The sequence below is a fragment of the Chelonoidis abingdonii genome, chromosome 7 (assembly GCF_003597395.2).
Source record: "Chelonoidis abingdonii isolate Lonesome George chromosome 7, CheloAbing_2.0, whole genome shotgun sequence".
Taxonomy (NCBI): Eukaryota; Metazoa; Chordata; order Testudines; family Testudinidae; genus Chelonoidis; species Chelonoidis abingdonii.
The window spans coordinates 40,913,001-40,932,200 of NC_133775.1; the positions used below are offsets into that span (position 1 = coordinate 40,913,001).

The window sequence follows — 19,200 nt, forward strand, 5'->3', positions numbered from 1 at the left end:
GTCGTTTTTCCAAAGCCGCATATGTCAGAGGAGGAGCATAGGCTGTTGTGGTAAACATCTGTCTCAAATCTGGACTTAGAGTTCAACATCTGAGTGTTTACTGTGAATCTCCCCCAAGCTTATACCCAGCTTGGATTTTATCTCGCTGCCACCAACTAGGACTATTTAGGGTTCCTAGTTACCCGAGTCACCCCAACCTTTCCCTGGGGGACCCCCAAAACCAGAACCCCTGGGTCCCTCCCTACCTCAACGGGAAAACTTAACTCCTTGAATGCAAAACAAGCTATCCTCCCCTTGTCTCCTCGTTATCTGCTCTAACCCCGTTCCCCTCCCTTTTCCCTGGTGAGCCTGGGCGATGCAGTACTTAACTCCTTGAAGGCAAAAACAAAGAGGGAAATCACCCTCCCCCTGAGGCGATGCATCAAATCTAGTAAAGCTAATATAAAGAGATTTTCCACCCCCCTTCCTGTAGCTCACCGGAGAAACCCCAAAAACCTCAGCCAGGTTTTAAAAAAGAAACTTTATATAAAAAGAAAGAAAATACAAACAAATTACTGCATTAAGAATCAATACAGGCTCTTGCTTATAAGAAAATATGAATAAACAGTCTGATTTAAAAGATAGCCAAATTTAAACCAGTCCAGCACATCAACACACATGTAAATACAAACACAAAGCATATAACAGCCTATTTGCCTTGTTGCCTTTGTACTTACACTTTGTAGAGAAATTAGAAAGAAATAGGAGTTAGCAGGAAAGTTGTTTCCTCCATAGCTGGGAGAAAACAAAAGACCTAGAGTACACAATTCCCGCCCCTGACTTTTAAAAAGTCCAGTTCTCTGATTGGTCCTCTGGTCAGGTGTTTGGTTCCCTTTGTTCACCCTTTACAGGCAAAAGAAAATTAACCCTTACCTATCTACTTATGACAGCTGTATTCCCTAGACATCAGGTGGGCACTAGCCTTCTGCATTGAAAGGACCAAGCCATTCTGCAAGTTGACTCAGCTGATAGGATGAAAGGTCACCCAGCATCTGCACAAAGAATTCTTCTTGGATCATCACCAGCATTCACCTACTGCTATGATCAGATGAAGGTGCCACCCCCAGTGATTGTAATTGCCCACTCACCCAGGGCGCAGGCCTCTTTGGCAGCCTTTCTGGCCCAAGTGCCTATCCAGGACATCAGTAGGGCAGCCACCTGGTCATCTGGCCATACATACATCCCACTATGCACTTACCCAGCAGGCCCTGGATGATGCTGGCTTCAGTAAAGCAGTACTACAAGCCACCAAACTGAATTCTGAGCCCACCTCGGATACTGCTTGTGAGTCACCTAGAATGGAATCAACATGAGCAAGCACTCGAAGAAAAACAGTTACCTATCTTTTGTAACTGTTCTGTGAGATGTGTTGCCTATGACCATTCCCTGCCCTCCTACCCCTCTGTTGGAGTTGCCAGCAAGAAGGAACTGAAAAGGCATAGGGTCGGCGGTGCCTAATATACTGACGAATGAGCGCAGCACTCAACGGGGCGGCACAGCTGACCCTATGGATACCACTAAGGCAAAAGTCTCCAACAACTGTGCACGTGGGCACGCACATACCTAGAATGGAATGGACATGAGTAACACATCTCGAAGAACAACAATTACAAAAGGTAGGTAACAATTTTTCCTTTGTTACTCAAAGTGGTATTCTAGTAAATATTAGAGTCACTTGTTTTAATCCCAGACAGATGACAATTGCATTCTTAAATTTGCTCTGAATTGAAGGGAGAGTGAGCCTAGCTAGCACTATTGAAAGCTTGGAAATTTACATACTGAATTACAACAGCATTCTACAATTAAATGCAAAAACTAAGTTAAGAAGGAAGTTTGGGATGCCAATGTTATGTTTCCAGAGCATTTGTAACTCTCTTAGGCCTTGTCTACACTACAGGGGAAATTCAATCTAAGATACACAATATGAGTTATGTGAATAGTGTAATTCAAATTGATGTATCTTAGACCTACTTACTGTGGGGTCCACACTATGCAATGTTGACAGGAGACACTCTCCCATCAACTCCCCCTAAGCTTCTCGATCTGATGGAGTACAGGAGTCGACAGGAGAGCGATCTGCGGTCAATTTAGCAGGTCTTCACTAGACCCACTAAATCAGCTGCCAATGCATTGATCACCACTCATCGATCCCCCGGTAAATGTAGACAAGCCTTTAGACTATATAGTATTTTGCTGCCTTCTATTTTTTTTTATTATTGTTTGCATACACACTGTTTCAAAGTAATTACTGTAGAAACCACAACTTTGAATCTGTGCATATCGGATAATAAGAAAATCTCAGCTGAGTGTTTGATCATATTTGAATAAGCAGGTGATACCTTGGGTGTGAGTGAGGTACCATGGGCTGCTAACCTAGTTCAGCATCTGCTTCCTCACATGCACATTTATTATTTATTTATTTATTTATTTTAAGGCTGTCTGAATTTTCACTAACTCTGTTGGTGTTTTCAGGGGACTGAATAGGAGGCTTGTTCTCCTAACTTGTCACCTGGGGGAAATTGACTAGCTCTTCTCTTTCAGGAAGTCAATGATATTGTTCAGAGGATCAGCCCCAAGCCTGCTCCTCCATGCTGTGGCAGCAGGATGTACGTGCTCCTCTGTGTGGTATTCTGCCCTTTGAATACTGAAAGCACACTGAGGCTCAGATTCTAGGACCCTGTGAGGTGAGAGAGTTCTAGAGCTCGGGCTGCAGCCCAAGCACGAACATCTACGCTACAATTAAACAGTCCTTTTTCCCGAGCCCTGTGAGCCTAAGTCAGCTTTCGTAGGCCAGCTTCCAGTGTCTAGTTGCAGTGTGTAGACATACAGTCAGGATGCACTGAAGGATTTCACAATCACCATCATTAATTGATCTGGCTTTACTGCAAGCTAATCTTCCACTTCATCTCAAAGAACTAGAAAACCTCTGCAATGGACCCTCCTTTCAAACATTAACTGAACTGAGTGAAAGTAAGGGCAAAGTTCATATTCAGCTTGCTATTTTGTGTGGTCTTATCATACATTTTACCTACATGATTACTCACTTTACTGTGGACAAGGACATGTAACTGTTCTCTTGGAGTTAGGACAATATAACAAATTATACTCACAGCCAGCAGACACAAACATTAAATAGCCAGTCAATGCTTTAACCTCACTCTTGATTGCTAGGATTGCATGTACATGTGCAACTTACAGTTGTGGTGTGAATGTAATGACAAACTTAACTTTAAAATCAGATTGCATGGTGTAGAATTGCCTGGTTTTTCTAGCAGTGATGTATAAAACAAGGTGTGATTCACGTGTCCAGGAAAGAAAAAGATTACAAATGCCATAATTCTGCCAACCATGTAAGCTGCTTCTGTCCTCTCCAGAGAAGATCAAAGGTTCAGTGACTTGATCGCAGATTCTCCCTCTTTGTTACATACATTCTCCTCCGATCAGGGAACAGAAACAATACTATGTGATCAAGCAGACCTGGCACACGATGATGAATCTACAAACTACAGTTCATAAACAATTCCTAGGCTGAAACTTGTTCATAAACTACTCAACAGTTACAAGATAACCTATTTTTCTTCTTACAAACTGATTTTCATGCTAAATTTGTCAAATGATTCATTCAAAATAGCTCACCTTCCAATTATGATTGTGAATTACAATAACAGCTGGTGGCAAGAGGATCTGGCAGCAGAAGCAGCGCTATATAAATTGGCACACTTTGCAGTTGAACAAGTTCCAAAGAGTACAACTACACAGAAAGGGTGAGGTAGTACTGCCTTGCTTGTATATTTATTTCAAGCAAAGGGAGGGTTGTTATATAGAAGTCAAAAAAAAACAACAACATTTTGGATAGACCCTTTACCATTCCACTAGTTTGTTTGGTATCTGTAACATGATGAGGTTTTCAGCAGCATTTTCCAACCCAACATTGTTTACAAATGAAGGCTGTGTGACTAGGGATATAGAAATCCTGAAGACTTAAGTCTTTCCAAAAAACACATGCTGCACTGAGCTGAGTGTAAAAGAGCCTGTCTTGTTTTTCAACCTTCATTGTAGACCACCTCCACACTGGCCCTCCCTTTCAAACATCACCAAAGCTGAACAAAAGTCACATCAATGTTTATTTTTATCTTGGTACTTATGGCTTGTCTACACTGGCAAGTTTCTACGCGGTAAAGCAGCTTTTTGCGTTCAAACTGCAGACGTATACACACTGCCAAGCCACTTTGCGTGCAGAAACTCCTCAGTTGCAGCGCTGCAAAAAAACCACCTTGATGAGAGTCATAAGGCTATTTGCATGGAAGCTCCAGCACTCTATTGCCAGTGTAGACACTTGATTGCTTTCCGTGCTGTAATTGGCCTCTGGAATTGTCTCATAATGCCTCAAATGACTGCTCTGCTCATTGTTTTGAACTCGGCTACCCTGGAGACATGCAACCCCCCCTTTCAGAGCACTGTTTCTGACAGCCCTTGTGTGCTGTGCTGATCTGCTCCAGGACACAAAGCAAGCCATTAATGTGAAATGCTTGTGCTGTTGAACACAGAAGTGTGTGTGTGTGAGAGAGAGAGCAGGGATGAAGGCAGGGGCTGATGTCAGGGGTTTCCCCCTCCCCCGCCTCAGGACTGGTTGCTTCCTGCCACTTTCTGAATTTACAAGACAACATGCTGACACACTTTTGGTCCCCCTCCTCCATCCACACAAACACACTTTCTCTCTCTTTTCCTGTCAAAAACTCTCCTATCTCCCTCCACTTCAGTTGAAAAGCAGCTAGCAGTGTAGTAGGATGCCCATGGAAGATGGGATTGAGAAAGCTGCATCATGTGACACTGTGGCTGCCCCATAAGGCATTGCAAACTCGTTCCAAAGTACCCTGTGACCAGTTGCACAGTGGGATAGCTACCACAAAGTTCTGCTGTCTTTGCCGTTGCAAGAGCTGCTAACGTGGATGTGCTCCAGCGTCACAAGGAGCAGTGTGGACACACAACAGCGGTTTAATTCCAGCCTTTTAATAAAAGTAGTATAACTTGTGGTGCAGCAACTTGCCAGTATAGACAAAGGGGGGAGAGATAGCTCAGTGGTTTGAACATTGGCCTGCTAAACCCAGGGTTGTAAACTCAATCCTTGAGGAGACAACTTAGGGATCCAGGGGAAAATCAGTACTTGGTCCTGCTAGTGAAGGCAGGGGGCTGGACTCAATGACCTTTCAGGGTCCCTTTCAGTTCTGTGAGATAGGTATATCTCCACACATTGCCCTTAGTTCCTTCCTCTAGCCCAATACTCAGTCCTGATAGTATATGTTGACTTCCTTCATAAAGAACAGCTATTCAGCTTCTTTTCTCCTAATTTTTAGATTTTGAATCCAAGAAAAGCTATTCAACTCCCTGGTTATAAAAAGTATTTATCATCTGTATGAAATGTATACAAGTTAACCTAATTCAACTGTCCTACTGTCACTGCTAAAAAATGAGAGGCTAAAAGCTGAGGTTCAGGCAACCTCCAGTCTGTTGGGTTCTACATCCTAGTTGTGTTTGGCGAAGAGAGCACAGGTTGTTTTCACAGAGCCATTTTAAGAGATCCCAGAATTTTGACAGACCCACATTTCAGGGAACATGTTTAGGGGACTCATTATTTTAAACAAGGTCTGGAAACTCAGGACTAAAAGCTTGTTGGCCCTGACTTGGCTGGACAGAATAATAAGAAACTTTACAAAGTGTGGAGCTGGGCTACATTCAGTGCTAAGTAAAATGCTGTTACTGCACCCAGCAGAGTGTAGCACTCCAACGGTGTGGGAGAGTAGGTAGCCATGGCTCTGGCCTCACTATGTGCCAGCCAGGAGAGCTGGTTAGGCCACATAGTGGTGGGGACTATGCTGAGCCTGTTAAATGGCTGAAGCACTTTCTGCCAGCTCTCCTTTTGTACTAGGGAGCTAAGAGAGGCAAGACAACACAGCTCCACACCACTCCCAGCCAAGGACTGTGCATGAATGGCATAGTCTACCTTGAGAAACAGGTTTTGGGTACATTTAATACATCATTTTGCACTATCAAGCTGTAGCACAGATGGATGTCAAATTTTAGTATTTCTGGTTCTAACCCAATTGAAAACTAAAGCTCTGAGAGAGACCCTCGGCAATTAAGATTTAGTTGCATTATCTGATGCTGTGTTCAAGTCTGGTTTTGACAATAAGTATTTGTTCTCATCCACATCACTGTCCTTTGAAATATCAGATTTGTTGACAGCATTAAGACACAAAACAAAACACTAAGGCTTTCTCTAAACACAAAAGTAATACAAATTTGACTATACTTACAAGACCCCCTTAGTGCAGATACAGTTATAGCAGTATGAAAGTGCCTTACACCAGTATAACGTTCCTATATAGGATGGGGAATGAGCTCTACTGTATTACACACCTTTGTACAGTATATCTGTGTCCATATTGGGGATTGTACTGGTATAACTATAGCTGTAAAAAGTTCACTCCCTCAACCAATATAGTTAATACTAATACAACACTTTTGAGTAATCCAGGACTGAGCTTTAATGTGTTACATTATTAAAGTTGTCATGAGAGGTTGTGGCATAGCTTCATCAGATAAGCAATTCCGAAACTATCAAAGTAACAGCAAGATAAGCAAAATACATGCTAAAAATAGTTAGCCTTTTAAAATGTGTAATATGTACCATGTACTTTACCCTCTTGCATGAGTATAAAAATCCATGAGAAGAGCACAAGCTATTACGGAAAGAACCATGAAGGCCTTTCTTCTGCTAGCAGCCATTGGACTTTGTTTAGCGCAATACAACCCAAATACAAAGCCTGGGAAGACGTCTATTGTCCACCTGTTTGAATGGCGTTGGGCTGACATTGCTCTTGAATGTGAACGATACTTAGCACCCAATGGATTTGGAGGAGTTCAGGTATGTAGCCTCTAATGTTAATAGACATTGAAATTGCCTAATAAGCGGCACATTTTGCTTATCAAAGTAAAAAATCCAGGTCATATGGGACAGGCACCAAGTTCAAACTAAATAGAAATTGGTAATGGAAGTACCAGATGCTGAAGCAGTAAAAATAGATCAGCCCATCATGACGGGGTGCATTTATTTAATCACTCCAACGGGTGTAATTGAAATATTTAATCCTCTAGGTGAAAAGTAACACCTGAATCTTTATTTACTACTGTGGAAAATGAGGGAGATACCTGTATTTTTTTATGACTATTGTGTGTACCTCAGTTTACCTGCCTGATATTTTGACTATGCAGAATTAAATGAAAGAAATAAAAGTACCCACAGAGAGATACCAAGGCTCCTTAGTGAGCAATGGAGTGAGCTTTCATTGGGAAATACTCACCTCTCTGACTGCAGCTGGGCTAGTACGTTTATATTTTTTTGACCTTGGGATCAAAGGAACATGATGGCAAAGACCCCTCTGCCTAGGAACAAGGAGGGTGAGCAGGCGGCTGGGCTGGAGATAAGTCTGACAGACATACTGAAAGTATGTTGCAAGGGCTGGCTGTCTCTCCCAGCCCAGGTTTATGTGGTCTGGGCTGGATGGAATGTACTCAAAACTTGCAAAGAAAGTTTAGGTAAGACATGGGCATGTATGTAGGCCCCTCACTTTTTAACTCACTTCTCGGCATACTGTGTATTTGAGGGGGAATAAACAATACTTTATTTTGAAGAAGCTGTTTATAAAGCCTTTAATCAGCCAGTAGTCACAGGCTCCTAGATAAAAAAAAGGCTGGCAGGCCAGATGCCAAATGCAGTTGGGCTTGTCATATTATCACCAGGGGGCCTGCAGACCAGAGGCCCATTCTAGGAGTTGTAGGACTGTGTGTTTCCATCCAGAGAAGGATGATGGTAACAAAACTTGTTACCAGAGAGGTATACTTGAGGAGCTAAACGGGGTCTAAAGTACAGCTTGGCCTTTTAGTGTGACAGCTACAATTTGATACATACCATTTCTCCAGTTGCTGCACAAACACTCACCTATGTCTATGTCATATGCCAGTTTCATAAATATAAGCAAGCTCAGGAGCCTGATCACCCAGTGAGTTCCTGTCTGTAAGGACTGCCTCTGAGATGCTGAGCCGCTTCATCTCCTATTGATTTCAAAGGGAGAGGAGAGTGATGAGCATCTCCCTGGATTGGGCTCTGGTAGAGCCAACCTCTTGCCACAGAGGATCATGGCCTCAGATCCTCTGTCTTTATATGTCTTTTACAACACTGAACAAGTACATAAGGAATTACTAGTTTATTTTCAAATGATATCACTTTGTTCACAGATATCTCCTCCAAATGAAAATATTGTCATTACTAACCCGTGGAGACCATGGTGGGAAAGATACCAGCCAATCAGCTACAATCTATGTACACGATCTGGATATTATGATGAATTTAAAGACATGGTGACCAGATGCAACAATGTTGGAGTAAGGGACTTGAAATTCCTCCTATGTAAACAGGGTGGGGAGATGTAAGAGATTTCAGGTTGCCTTCTGTCCTGTTCCCAGTTAAAAATATATATACATATATTCTTCAGTAATGCCAAGGAGATAAGGTGCCAATTCTAAACTGAAGTCGTTTTTCATGCCTTCACAGTGGAAGACTAGGTCAATCAAAAGCTTACTCATGCAGCAATAGCTCAACCCAAGAAAGTACTATTAAAAAGAAACCCAGCAAAAATTGTTTGGTTTTTTTTGTTTGTTTGGTTGGGTTTTTTTAAGTTTGCAATCAGGAAAAATAGTTGCTTTTCAAAAGATGCCTATTTTTAAAATTTAGTATAATTGAAAAACTCTCAATTAGCAAAATTGGAGTCATTATTCTTTGAAGATAGAACTTAAGATGGATGCTTAAATTTAACTTCTTTACTTCACATGGTCTTGAAGCTGACTGATGGTATGTGGTCATTAGCAATCAAAATCAGAGTGAGGCACCAGATAACTCAGGAGGGAAGATATGGGGAGATCAGAGTTAAAAAGAGAGATGATCTAATGTTCTCCCAAACAGTCTGGTCTTTCAAATGAGGTGCAATCACTGAATGGTAAGCTCACTGCTGGATATTTAGAAAAAAATAATCTATCGCTTTTTTCACAAGGAAAAACTCTAGGAGAAAAAAAGGGAGGAGTCAAAAGGGTGGAGAATGTAACTGAGACAATAAGTGCTATTTAGTCAATGGCATTCAGGTACCGAGTTTATTAAACGGAAATGCAAACATTGTTCTCTAGGTTCATATTTATGTGGATGCTGTAGTCAACCACATGTGTGGCTCTGGTGCTGGCTTTGGTAATAGTTCTACTTGTGGAAGCTATTTCAATGCAGAGACCAGAGATTTTCCTGCTGTGCCATACTCAGCCTGGGACTTTAACGACGGTGAATGTAAAACTGGAAGTGGAGAAATTGAAAATTACCATGACGTGACTCAGGTAAATTTAGAATTGTAAAATATATTTTCCCTGTTTATTCTTACTCCCACCTTCCTCTTTACAGGGCTTTGCTGTCACATAAAAACCTCAGAACAAGAAAAACTCAGAGGTGGATGAATAACTGATTTCTCAGTTCATTGGCAATTTAAAAATAATAATATAAAAAAGTTTCCATTTTAATTTTTTATGTTTAAAAAAGCTTAAATTAAATTAAAGGGTTTTTTTGAAATAAAAATAGTTTCAGACCAAAATATTAACACTATATTTAAAAAAAAAGTCAAAATGAAATTTAGGACTGTCTCAGCTCCCCACCCCCCAAACAATTTGGCAAAACTAACACAAAATCATTATTTTCCTTGAAAAAATGTTTGATAGAAAATTTTTGCCCAGTTTTAGCAATATTTCACACATAATAGTCTTTCCATTAATTAGTTAGTAGGGGTAGTGAGAATTACATAACCAATAGGCTACATTTCAGCAAGATACTTTAAGCATGTGAATAGTCCTATCAAATCAGTGGGATAACTCTTATAAGTTAGGTTTCAGAGTAGCAGCCGTGTTAGTCTGTATCCGCAAAAAGAACAGGAGTACTTCCATAAGTACTCCTGTTCTTTTTTCTTATAAGTTAGGAATGTGCTTAAGTATCTTGCTAAATCAAGGCCCTGCTGCTCATTTCAAAGGCTATTACCTCTTAAAAGCTAATCAGGACTGAGCCTGATCAGTAAACATGCATGCAAATCCCAGGGTAGTACAGAAAAGTGTGAGTAGTTAGCATTCTTCCTTGTGCTCTTTTATGGGTTAGCCACACAACTGACTTGACCTCTTGTGATTAGTTGGTATTTAATGTCTCCTTTTCCCAGTGAGGAGTCTTAGGTCATCAGCTGTATTCACCAAATTCCATTATGCATTCAATTGCCTAAATTCCCATGGCAGATACATTTGGAAGCAATATTCTTCACCCCCCTGCCCTGAACAGTTAGGTAGTGGTGCTGTGTATTGCTAAACAGCATCTTTTACCCATTTCAATGTTACATGAAAGGATTCCTGTGTATATCTCTCTTACTCTGTTTCCCTTTGTCCCTGTCTTGATGGCTGGGGGAGGAGGAAAAGGAGGGAGTGAGAGAGAGAGAGATTGTAAAATTCATTAAGCGATTGGGCATCATTCAGGATGAAAGATGCTAAAGTGTCATTATTATTCACCTCTTCAGAGATCAAGCACTTGATTACACATGGTCTCTCAGAAGTACAGGAGGATTGCTAGAGGAAACCATTCTTTTTCTGTGAATATTTTAAAATACTCTTTTAAAATCTTCTATTTCATTGAAAATTCACATCAGCAAATTTTACAGGAAGCCAACACAAAAATGGGCATGAACACAGTCAAAATGGATTTGTTTAAAATTATGAAATAAAATCTGTGGCAAAATTTTGTATTATGAATCCAGCTATAATAAAATCTCTCATGCACTCCCATGGTAAGAGAAAAGTAGCATGTAGTTGATGTTGAAGAGAAATATTTTTATCTGTATATTAGAGCAGAAGTAAAAATGATATATTAAGCCAAATTACTTCTCCTAGCTGTATTAAAATCACATGAGGAGGTTTGGCAGAATTTGATTTTTATTTTATATAATTTTGATGGATAATGTTGTTTATTTTTAAGCCTTTTTATATTTTTTGACATTTAAATCATCACAGTTGCAAAAATTGTTTTAAGCATTTTTTTTATATTTGTATTAATTTTAAATTTTCCTAGATGTGGGAAATGATGGGAAAGGTCACACAATTTTTAATGATAGTCCACACTGAGATTCAAAAAGTTCAAGCTTTATAATCATTAAAACAAAAATCAAATACCAATAAGTTCTCAAGCAGCATTTTTCTTACTGTGCTACCTGTACATTTCAATTTTTATTGGGGGCAATATTTTTTCATTGGTTTGTGTGTGCATTGAAATCAATGTGTACTGACAGTTACTGATAAAAATCTAATCGTTCCAAACCTCTCTATGAGTATAGAATTAATGGACTGATTCTCAGCTGGCATTTTTCCTAAGACTCTTACAACTATGCAGAGTGGGTGTAAAATGCAATCAGTCTTTGTGCAGAAATAAAAAACTACACAGGATGCAAAGTAGTAGAGAATCAAGTCCTATATCAGCAAAGTCTAGTACACGTAATCCCAGTGTCACCTGCAGCTATATGTGTTATGCAAATTGTGTACCATTGGCAGTGACAAAAAAGAGTAGTGCTGGCTGGCCCACTGAGCACTTATGTTTTTCCCTGCCAGCCCCCTGTCATGGTAGGGGAGGGGAGCAGTGGGGCCAAAACTGAGAGGTGTTGCAACCTGGTGCACAGGGGTCACAGTGCCACTCAGATTTGGCCCCATGACGGAGGGGCTGTGGGATGGCCAGCACTGATCCTCCTTGCCATTGTCATGGGGCTAGCTTGTGCACCAGGACACCTCCACAGGGGCTTGCCTTTCCTCAACCCACTTTCAACAGCCCATGTCCCCTCTCAGGGATGGGGAGTGACACAACACCTGGCAGGTGAGGCTGGAATACAGGGGCTGAGCACGGCATGGGTGAGGAGCTGGTGTCAACAGCTCCCCTGGGCATGGCTCCACAGGGACTGGCAGTGCATAGCATGGAGAAAATTTCTGGGGATGACCCTGTGTAATTCTATATTATTCTGTGTTTTTTCGACAATGGCTTTGCAAGAACTGTGTTCAGGATATTTCATTTAGCACATGGGATGAAAATGGTCTCAAATCAGGGTCCCAACTAATTTTTTAAACAGGTCCGTGACTGTCGCCTTGTCAGTCTTCTTGATCTTGCCCTGGAGAAGGACTATGTGCGCTCGAAAGTTGCTGAATACATGAACGAACTTATTGATATTGGTGTGGCAGGCTTCAGAATTGATGCTTCCAAGCACATGTGGCCTGGGGATATGAAGGCATTTTTAGACAAACTGAAAAACCTAACTACACCATGGTTTTCCAAAGGCTCGAGACCTTTCATTTACCAGGAGGTAATCTCGTTTTCTTAGTTTCGCTCTACGTAGAAATGGGGTCTTTTATGCAAATACCGTATGGACTTGACCTTGCATGTATGTTAGTGCTTTGTTGTATCAGGACCAAAGTGCTCAGCAGCTTGCAAGACTGAATTATCTACAAATTAATGCAAAGAACTAAAGTCAAAATGTTCCACTTTCTAATTTGTATGGGCCCAAATGGATCCTTTTGTTTGCAATCAAGTAACCGTCTAAATAGTTGAGGTGAAATCCTGGCTTATTGACTTCAATGTCAACACTCCCATTAACTTCTAGGGGCCAGGATTTTATTCATGATTTTACATGTGCCTACACATTGTAGATGTCTAAATAATCACACAAAATGAAAAGATAATGGAGAATCAGGCCCCAAAAGTTTTAGTTCCTATGGATTCTAACCTTTAGTACTTCATATTCCAGCTCCCGGTCTCCTATTTTGGTATGAGTTTTATGTTTCCAAGCCTACTTGGCTTATTCAGTGAAAAACTTTCAAATGTGTACGTTAATTCTTTCATGCATTTTCCTCCATCACCTATTCATCATTATTCATATATACATTAAAAATATAGAGAGATCTCAGAATTTTATTTTGTAAGTTAACTTCTGCAGCACCAATAGAGAAAATATAAATAAATAACTTTGTAAGATTTCCCTTCCAAGTCTCAGCAATTTTGTTACATGACTTTTATCAGCAAATGAATGTTTTTAAACCAGAAGACAATCTCTCTCAATTTAAAATTTTAAATGTACATTAGTATTTTGGATCTAAACCTCCCAGCAATGTCCCTTTAAAGTCAAAATTCTCATTTGATTCTTTTTATTGTCAAACTGATCGTTCTGGAATTGGTTCGTGTATTTTATTACTAATCTATTCATGGTCATAACATATTTGGGAGTGGGGTAGAGGAGACAAGAGTTCTAATATTTTTCAATTGCACCTGAATTTGGGATGCTTTAGGAAGCAATACATGGGATTTAGTAAGTAACTCAACTTATTACTGTTTGAATGCATTCAATTGATTTCTTCGTCTCTAAAAGCAGCATTTAGGGCTATGAATTGTATCTTTTTAACCAGGTGATTGGGCTATAATAGTGGCTTTTCTTTCTTCTACCAGGTAATTGACTTGGGTGGAGAGTCAATTAAAAGCAGCGACTACTTTGGAAATGGTCGAGTGACTGAATTCAAATATGGTGCCAAACTGGGTACAGTGATCCGCAAATGGAATGGAGAAAAGATGGCCTATTTAAAGTAATATATCTATAATTTGAATTAATCATTAGATTCCTGCAATATTTGAACTACTAATTTCAATGTGTTTGACTTCTTGTTTGTTTGTTTAGGAACTGGGGAGAAGGCTGGGGTTTCATGCCCTCTGACAGAGCCCTTGTCTTTGTGGATAATCACGACACCCAAAGGGGACATGGTGCTGGGGGAGCTTCTGTTCTAACCTTCTGGGACTCCAGGTAGCTTCATACAGCCAGCAGAGTTCCCTTTTTCCTTCTTTCTTCCTTCCTGTCCTCTCTTCCCCCATTCTGCCCCCCCCCCGCCCCCAAAAGGCAGCGTATCTTCATGTGTCTCATTACTCTTTGGTTTACAGACTATATAAAATGGCACTTGGCTTTATGCTTGCTCATCCTTATGGATTTACACGTGTTATGTCAAGTTACCGTTGGCCAAGATATTTTGAGAATGGAAAGGTAGGCTTATGATCAATGAGAACAAGTCTGTAGGCCATTAGGCTGTTAATTATCCCTGTGTTATCTTGTATGCTGCATTGAGCTGTCTCCCCAGATAGAACGTTTAATCTGTATAACTTTGTGTTTAATAACAAGGACATTAATGATTGGGTGGGACCACCAAGCTCTGAGGATGGATCAACCAAACCTGTTACAATTAATCCAGACACCACTTGTGGCAACGACTGGGTCTGTGAACATAGATGGCGTCAAATAAAGTAGGACACTGCAAATAGCAATTTCCAATATATTCTTCATCTGATGTGGGGATATTTTAATTAAAGTCAAGCCCATTGGTTGTATTTTCAGGAACATGGTTATTTTCCGTAATGTGGCTGATGGCCAGCCTTTCTCAAACTGGTGGGACAATGACAGCAATCAAGTGGCTTTTGGGCGTGGTAATAGAGGATTCATCGTCTTTAATAATGATGACTGGTAAGTGGGAGGAGTGAATAGCTTCAGAAAAAATGTTACTCCCTGGTCAAGCTGTAGACCCTATTACTGGCTATAGAATCTATGGCAACTGGTTGGTGGGACAGGTCAAGGCTCTTACCTGCTGCAGCTCCAAACCTACCATCTTCCCACTCCCAAAAGCATTCTTCAGAAGCCAGCAACAGCTCCTTAAGCAACACAATAATCTGCTCCTGGTTCCAGGTCATTAGACTTGAAACCTGCAGTAAGAGGTTGTTCAGTGGGGAATGCATGACCACGCAGATCTGAGAGGTACTTTGGCTGCTATTAGTGTTGGGTCTGGCCCTAAATAGGCTAGCAGACATGGCTGTGAGGAATGGGTGGAGAAGTGACTGAGAGTAACGTGGGTCAAGCTGGGATAGGTTTGAGAAAGGGCTGGCAGCTGGGAGTTTTCAGCTTTCTTTTATGGTGAGAAGAGTTGATGGTTGGACTGGATGTTTTAGAGGAGCACAGCAGTCAGGAAATTCTCAGAATTGCATTGCATACGAATTGTTCTCAATCTTCTGTGTGTGTCTTCCTGCCTTATACAAAGGGCTTTGTGTCTAATCAGGCCCACTTCCTTTCTGGATATTCCACAAAGCCACTGGCACAGTCTCATCAGGGCTGGCACTTCATATTAGGGTTATTGTTGTGCTTCTCTAGCCTTCTCTAGAGTCAGAGGTGCAGAAAGAGATGTAAGGAATCTGTGATGCTGAGGTAGCCCCAAACAATATGATATTGGAGGAAAAGAGCCCTCCTGATTCCAATGGAGAGTGCCAAAACTGCTGAGATGACTCAGTGGGACTGTCAGAAAAGGTAATTTGGGTGTGCAGAGAGGGAGGGACTTGGGAGAAGAAAAAGAACAATAGGAGCCTAATAATAAGGAAGACTCTAAACTTTTGGAAACTGACAAGAATACCTGAATTTACTGTCCCTGCAGAAAATATCATACACATTTGTCATCTTGTTTTTTTCTCTAGTTATTTGGGGTCTAATTCTGTCTTCTGATTTGTATTCACAGTCCCCATTGACTTTCAGTGGAAATTATATCCACACAGAGGCATAATTTATACTAGTAAATAAAGCAAGCAGAGTAGAATTGAGTCTTTCATGTGTAAAGTATCAGAGGGGTAGCTGTGTTAGTCTGGATCTGTAAAAACAGCAAAGAGTCCTACGGCACTTTATAGACTAACAGACATATTGAAGCATAAGCTTTCGTGGGTGTAAATTACACTGTAGATATCTCCTTCGTGCAAAAGCAGGAGCTGTCAAATAGAACTGTATGCATGAGAGATGAAAGAGAGACTGTCTGTCTGAAAGATACTTCAGCGAATTAACATTTGTACTCATGTCTATCCCAGATGAAACGGGGCTTCCATTTTAATTAATTTTTGCCCTTTCAGAAGTGGGATCATTCTAAAGATAATCAAAAGCTAATTCTTTAAATGTCCAGGTCAAATGAAAAATGAGTCTGAATAATTTACGTTCACTGGCCTATATTATTGAATTTTATGAAGCCTTTGTGAATGGGAGTAGACGGATAACCTCTGCTTACTCATGCCTATACAGACAAGGCTTGATGGCATTTCAAACTGGAACCTTTATGTCTAATAGGGCTGCATGGGCCATTGAGGCCATATAGACAGTATATACAATGGCCTTAGTATTCACTGTAGGCTGATGTTGCTCTCTACCTAACACACACTGGCTCTGTTGTATCAGAGACTGAAAGACCAGACCCAAGAGTAAACCCCAAGTGTCGGATATTGTAGTGCAGAACACTATCCCCAAAGCCACCTGGCTGGCCAAACATATGACGCTTTATAATAAAAGAGAAATACCCGCACTGGAGAGTCTGACTTACCTCTTATTCCTTTTCAACCTGTTTTTATACATAGGAGCTTGAATGTGAATTTGCAGACTGGCCTTCCTGCTGGAATTTACTGTGATGTTATTTCTGGGCAAAAGGAAGGTGACCACTGTACAGGAATACAGGTGCAGGTTGTAGGTGACGGCACTGCTAACTTCCAGATTAGTAACCAGGCTGAAGATCCTTTCATTGCAATTCATGTTGATGCTACATTGTAATCCATGCAAGAATGAATGATTCTCTGTATAACATCTCTAGCAAGGAATAAACTGTGTTGGCAGATAAGTCATGTTTTTTTAGTCTCATTAATGAAATACTATGTCAGTGCTGTAATAGCATTACAGAATAAGTAGCACTGACACAAGTTTTTGAGATGGTGTAACAGGCCCACACATATGGTTCATTTTAAAGACAACTTCATTTTATTTCACAAGAAGACAGTAAAGGACAAATTAAACCATGAAGTGAGAGATATTACTGTTGTAATTCCAAAACTCAGGCAGGCAGACAAACAAGACACACACAGTATAGGCGGAGCTTGTAACAGCATCTATTACAGCCGTCTGAAAAAAAAAAGATTTTTTTGGTTTGCTCGCAATGCAAACGTATTGAAAAAGATCTTGTTTCACATCAAACCGGTAACCTTCTGTGCCTCAAAGTAGCTCTCTGAAACCCCCATCTTCACTACTGTCATATAACTGTATGTTTTGTACAAAGTATGCCTTGTGAGGTAGCGGTCTTGATCTGTTGAACAATAATAACCTGTTGAATTTTATGTACTATCCTTGTATATGAAGTTATGAAGTATTACTACGTGTGTTACAGAAATATGTTGTGACGTTAGGAACACCCACAACCAAAGATGTGGCTATTGATGGCTACTTGGCATTAATGGCTCATCAACACATAACTTAGAGACTTCTCTGAGGAGGCACATATGCCATGGGGGCAGACTAACCCACATCATAGCAATGATCTTTGCAGCAAGCTGGAAGAAAAGAAAGACAGTGACATCACCACTTGGCCTCTCCCTCACTCCCCCTCCCCCTTCTCCTTGAGCTCAACACCTGGAGGAATGTCTGGCTAAGGGTGGTCTCCGGCTGGAATGGAGTCCCAGCCTGAGTATTGGGGAGCTGTAACCTGCTTGTACCATCTGTCAGGGTGAGATATTGTTTGCTTCAACTCTTGCTTAGAGTAAAAGTTAGGATTTAAAATATGTTTACTTTTTATTTTCTTAATTAATCTCTGATCAGTATGCCTAGTATAATCACGTAAACTCTATCTTTCTGTAGTTAATAAACCAGTTTTATATTTTACCTAAAACTGTTTTGGTGGAAGTGCTTGGGAAACCTCAGTTCAGTTTACAAAGCCTAGTGTGCATCCATTCCACATTGAGGAAGTTTATTTGTGACACACACACACACACACTCGTATACAAATAACATGTATTATGGTGTACAATCCTTTGCCTGATTATATAAGACAACACTTATTGATTTGATGTGTAATGTTGAACTTTGGGCACCAAACGGCCAGGTGGTCATGCTGAGGGTGACTTAACATATTTCCTCTCAGTCTGCTTTGGGACAAATCTGGGACACAGTACTGGTCAAAAAACTTGAAGAACACTAGGCAATCTATTGATTAGCGGGATGGCAAAATAGGGAGGGGATCAGTTTCTGCAGCATGAATTACATTTTATGCAACCTTACCTTCTTAACATTAAAGAGCTATAATGAATTCATTAAATAACATCAGTGCAATATTTAAGGTTACTTATGCAAACATAAGTGTCAGGAAATGTTAACATTAAGACTCCTATCATACTAATTTGTTTAAATTTATGCTTTAACAGACAATATATGCAATGTCATTAAAGATGGAACGCACAACTTTTTTTCATGGTATACAGTTCATTGCCAGGAAGGGTAGGAGTCAGTCAGTGGCTGCAGCACTATTAGAGCCCCTACCAAGGCAGTTGGGTGAAAGCAAGAAAAATCAGCTCCTGAAATAATCTCTTTAGTCTTGCTCATTGCTCTTTTGGGGGCAATTAATTTTACTATAGGTCTAAAATCTCTCCCTGGGGAGGTGAAGGGTATTTGACTCAGATGTTCCATCTCCCACATTCAAACTGTTGCAGCTCCTGGGCTTCTCCTGGTGGCTTTTTGGTCCTTGAAGTGATAATAAGTGAGTGGGGTGGAGGGGTTGTGTGTGAAGTGAGTGAGGGTGGGGCCTCGGAGAAGGGGCAGGGTTGTGGGGGTAAGTGTGTTTGGTTTTGTGCAATTAGAAAGTTGGCAAACCTAGTGTGGAGCGGGGTTGGGTGATGCTCCCTCCCCCATGGGAGCTTGCTTGGGCCCCTCTGTGCCCCCTCCCAATGTTGCACTGTGCCCCCTGGGGAGGAGGCATGTCCCACAGTTTGGGGCTCATTGCTCCATCCACCCACTGTGTCATAGCTTTCCTACTCAGATCTGAACCTTAGAGTTCAGAAAATAAGTTGCTAGCATGAAACCTCCAAGCTTATTTACCAGCTTAGATCTGACAGCGCTGCCACCAGAGAGGAATCAGTGCCTGCCTCACTCTGGTCTCCCCAAACCTTCCCTGGGGGACCCCAAGACTCAG

At 40.9% G+C, this 19,200-nt stretch overlaps 1 protein-coding gene across 1 annotated transcript; it reads left to right on the forward strand.

Annotated features, from left to right (window-relative positions):
- The first annotated feature begins 6,781 nt into the window (after nucleotides 1-6,781).
- LOC116831690 (pancreatic alpha-amylase-like) lies at nucleotides 6,782-17,044 on the forward strand. The gene is made up of 10 exons (XM_032791861.2): nucleotides 6,782-6,964; nucleotides 8,335-8,481; nucleotides 9,277-9,474; nucleotides 12,273-12,503; nucleotides 13,640-13,773; nucleotides 13,866-13,988; nucleotides 14,123-14,222; nucleotides 14,358-14,479; nucleotides 14,571-14,696; nucleotides 16,610-17,044. Exons 1-10 carry the CDS (start codon nucleotides 6,797-6,799, stop codon nucleotides 16,797-16,799), a joined length of 1,539 nt encoding a protein of 512 aa, XP_032647752.2. The 5' UTR covers nucleotides 6,782-6,796; the 3' UTR covers nucleotides 16,800-17,044.
- The last annotated feature ends 2,156 nt before the right edge of the window (nucleotides 17,045-19,200 follow it).

Coding starts and splice junctions, on each gene's coding strand:
- LOC116831690 (XM_032791861.2), top strand. CDS start 6,797: ATGAAGGCCTTTCTTCTGCTAGCAGCCATTGGACTTTGTTTAGCGCAA. Junction 8,482..9,276: donor CCAGATGCAACAATGTTGGA/GTAAGGGACTTG, acceptor ATTGTTCTCTAG/GTTCATATTTATGTGGATGC. Junction 13,774..13,865: donor GAAAAGATGGCCTATTTAAA/GTAATATATCTA, acceptor TTGTTTGTTTAG/GAACTGGGGAGAAGGCTGGG.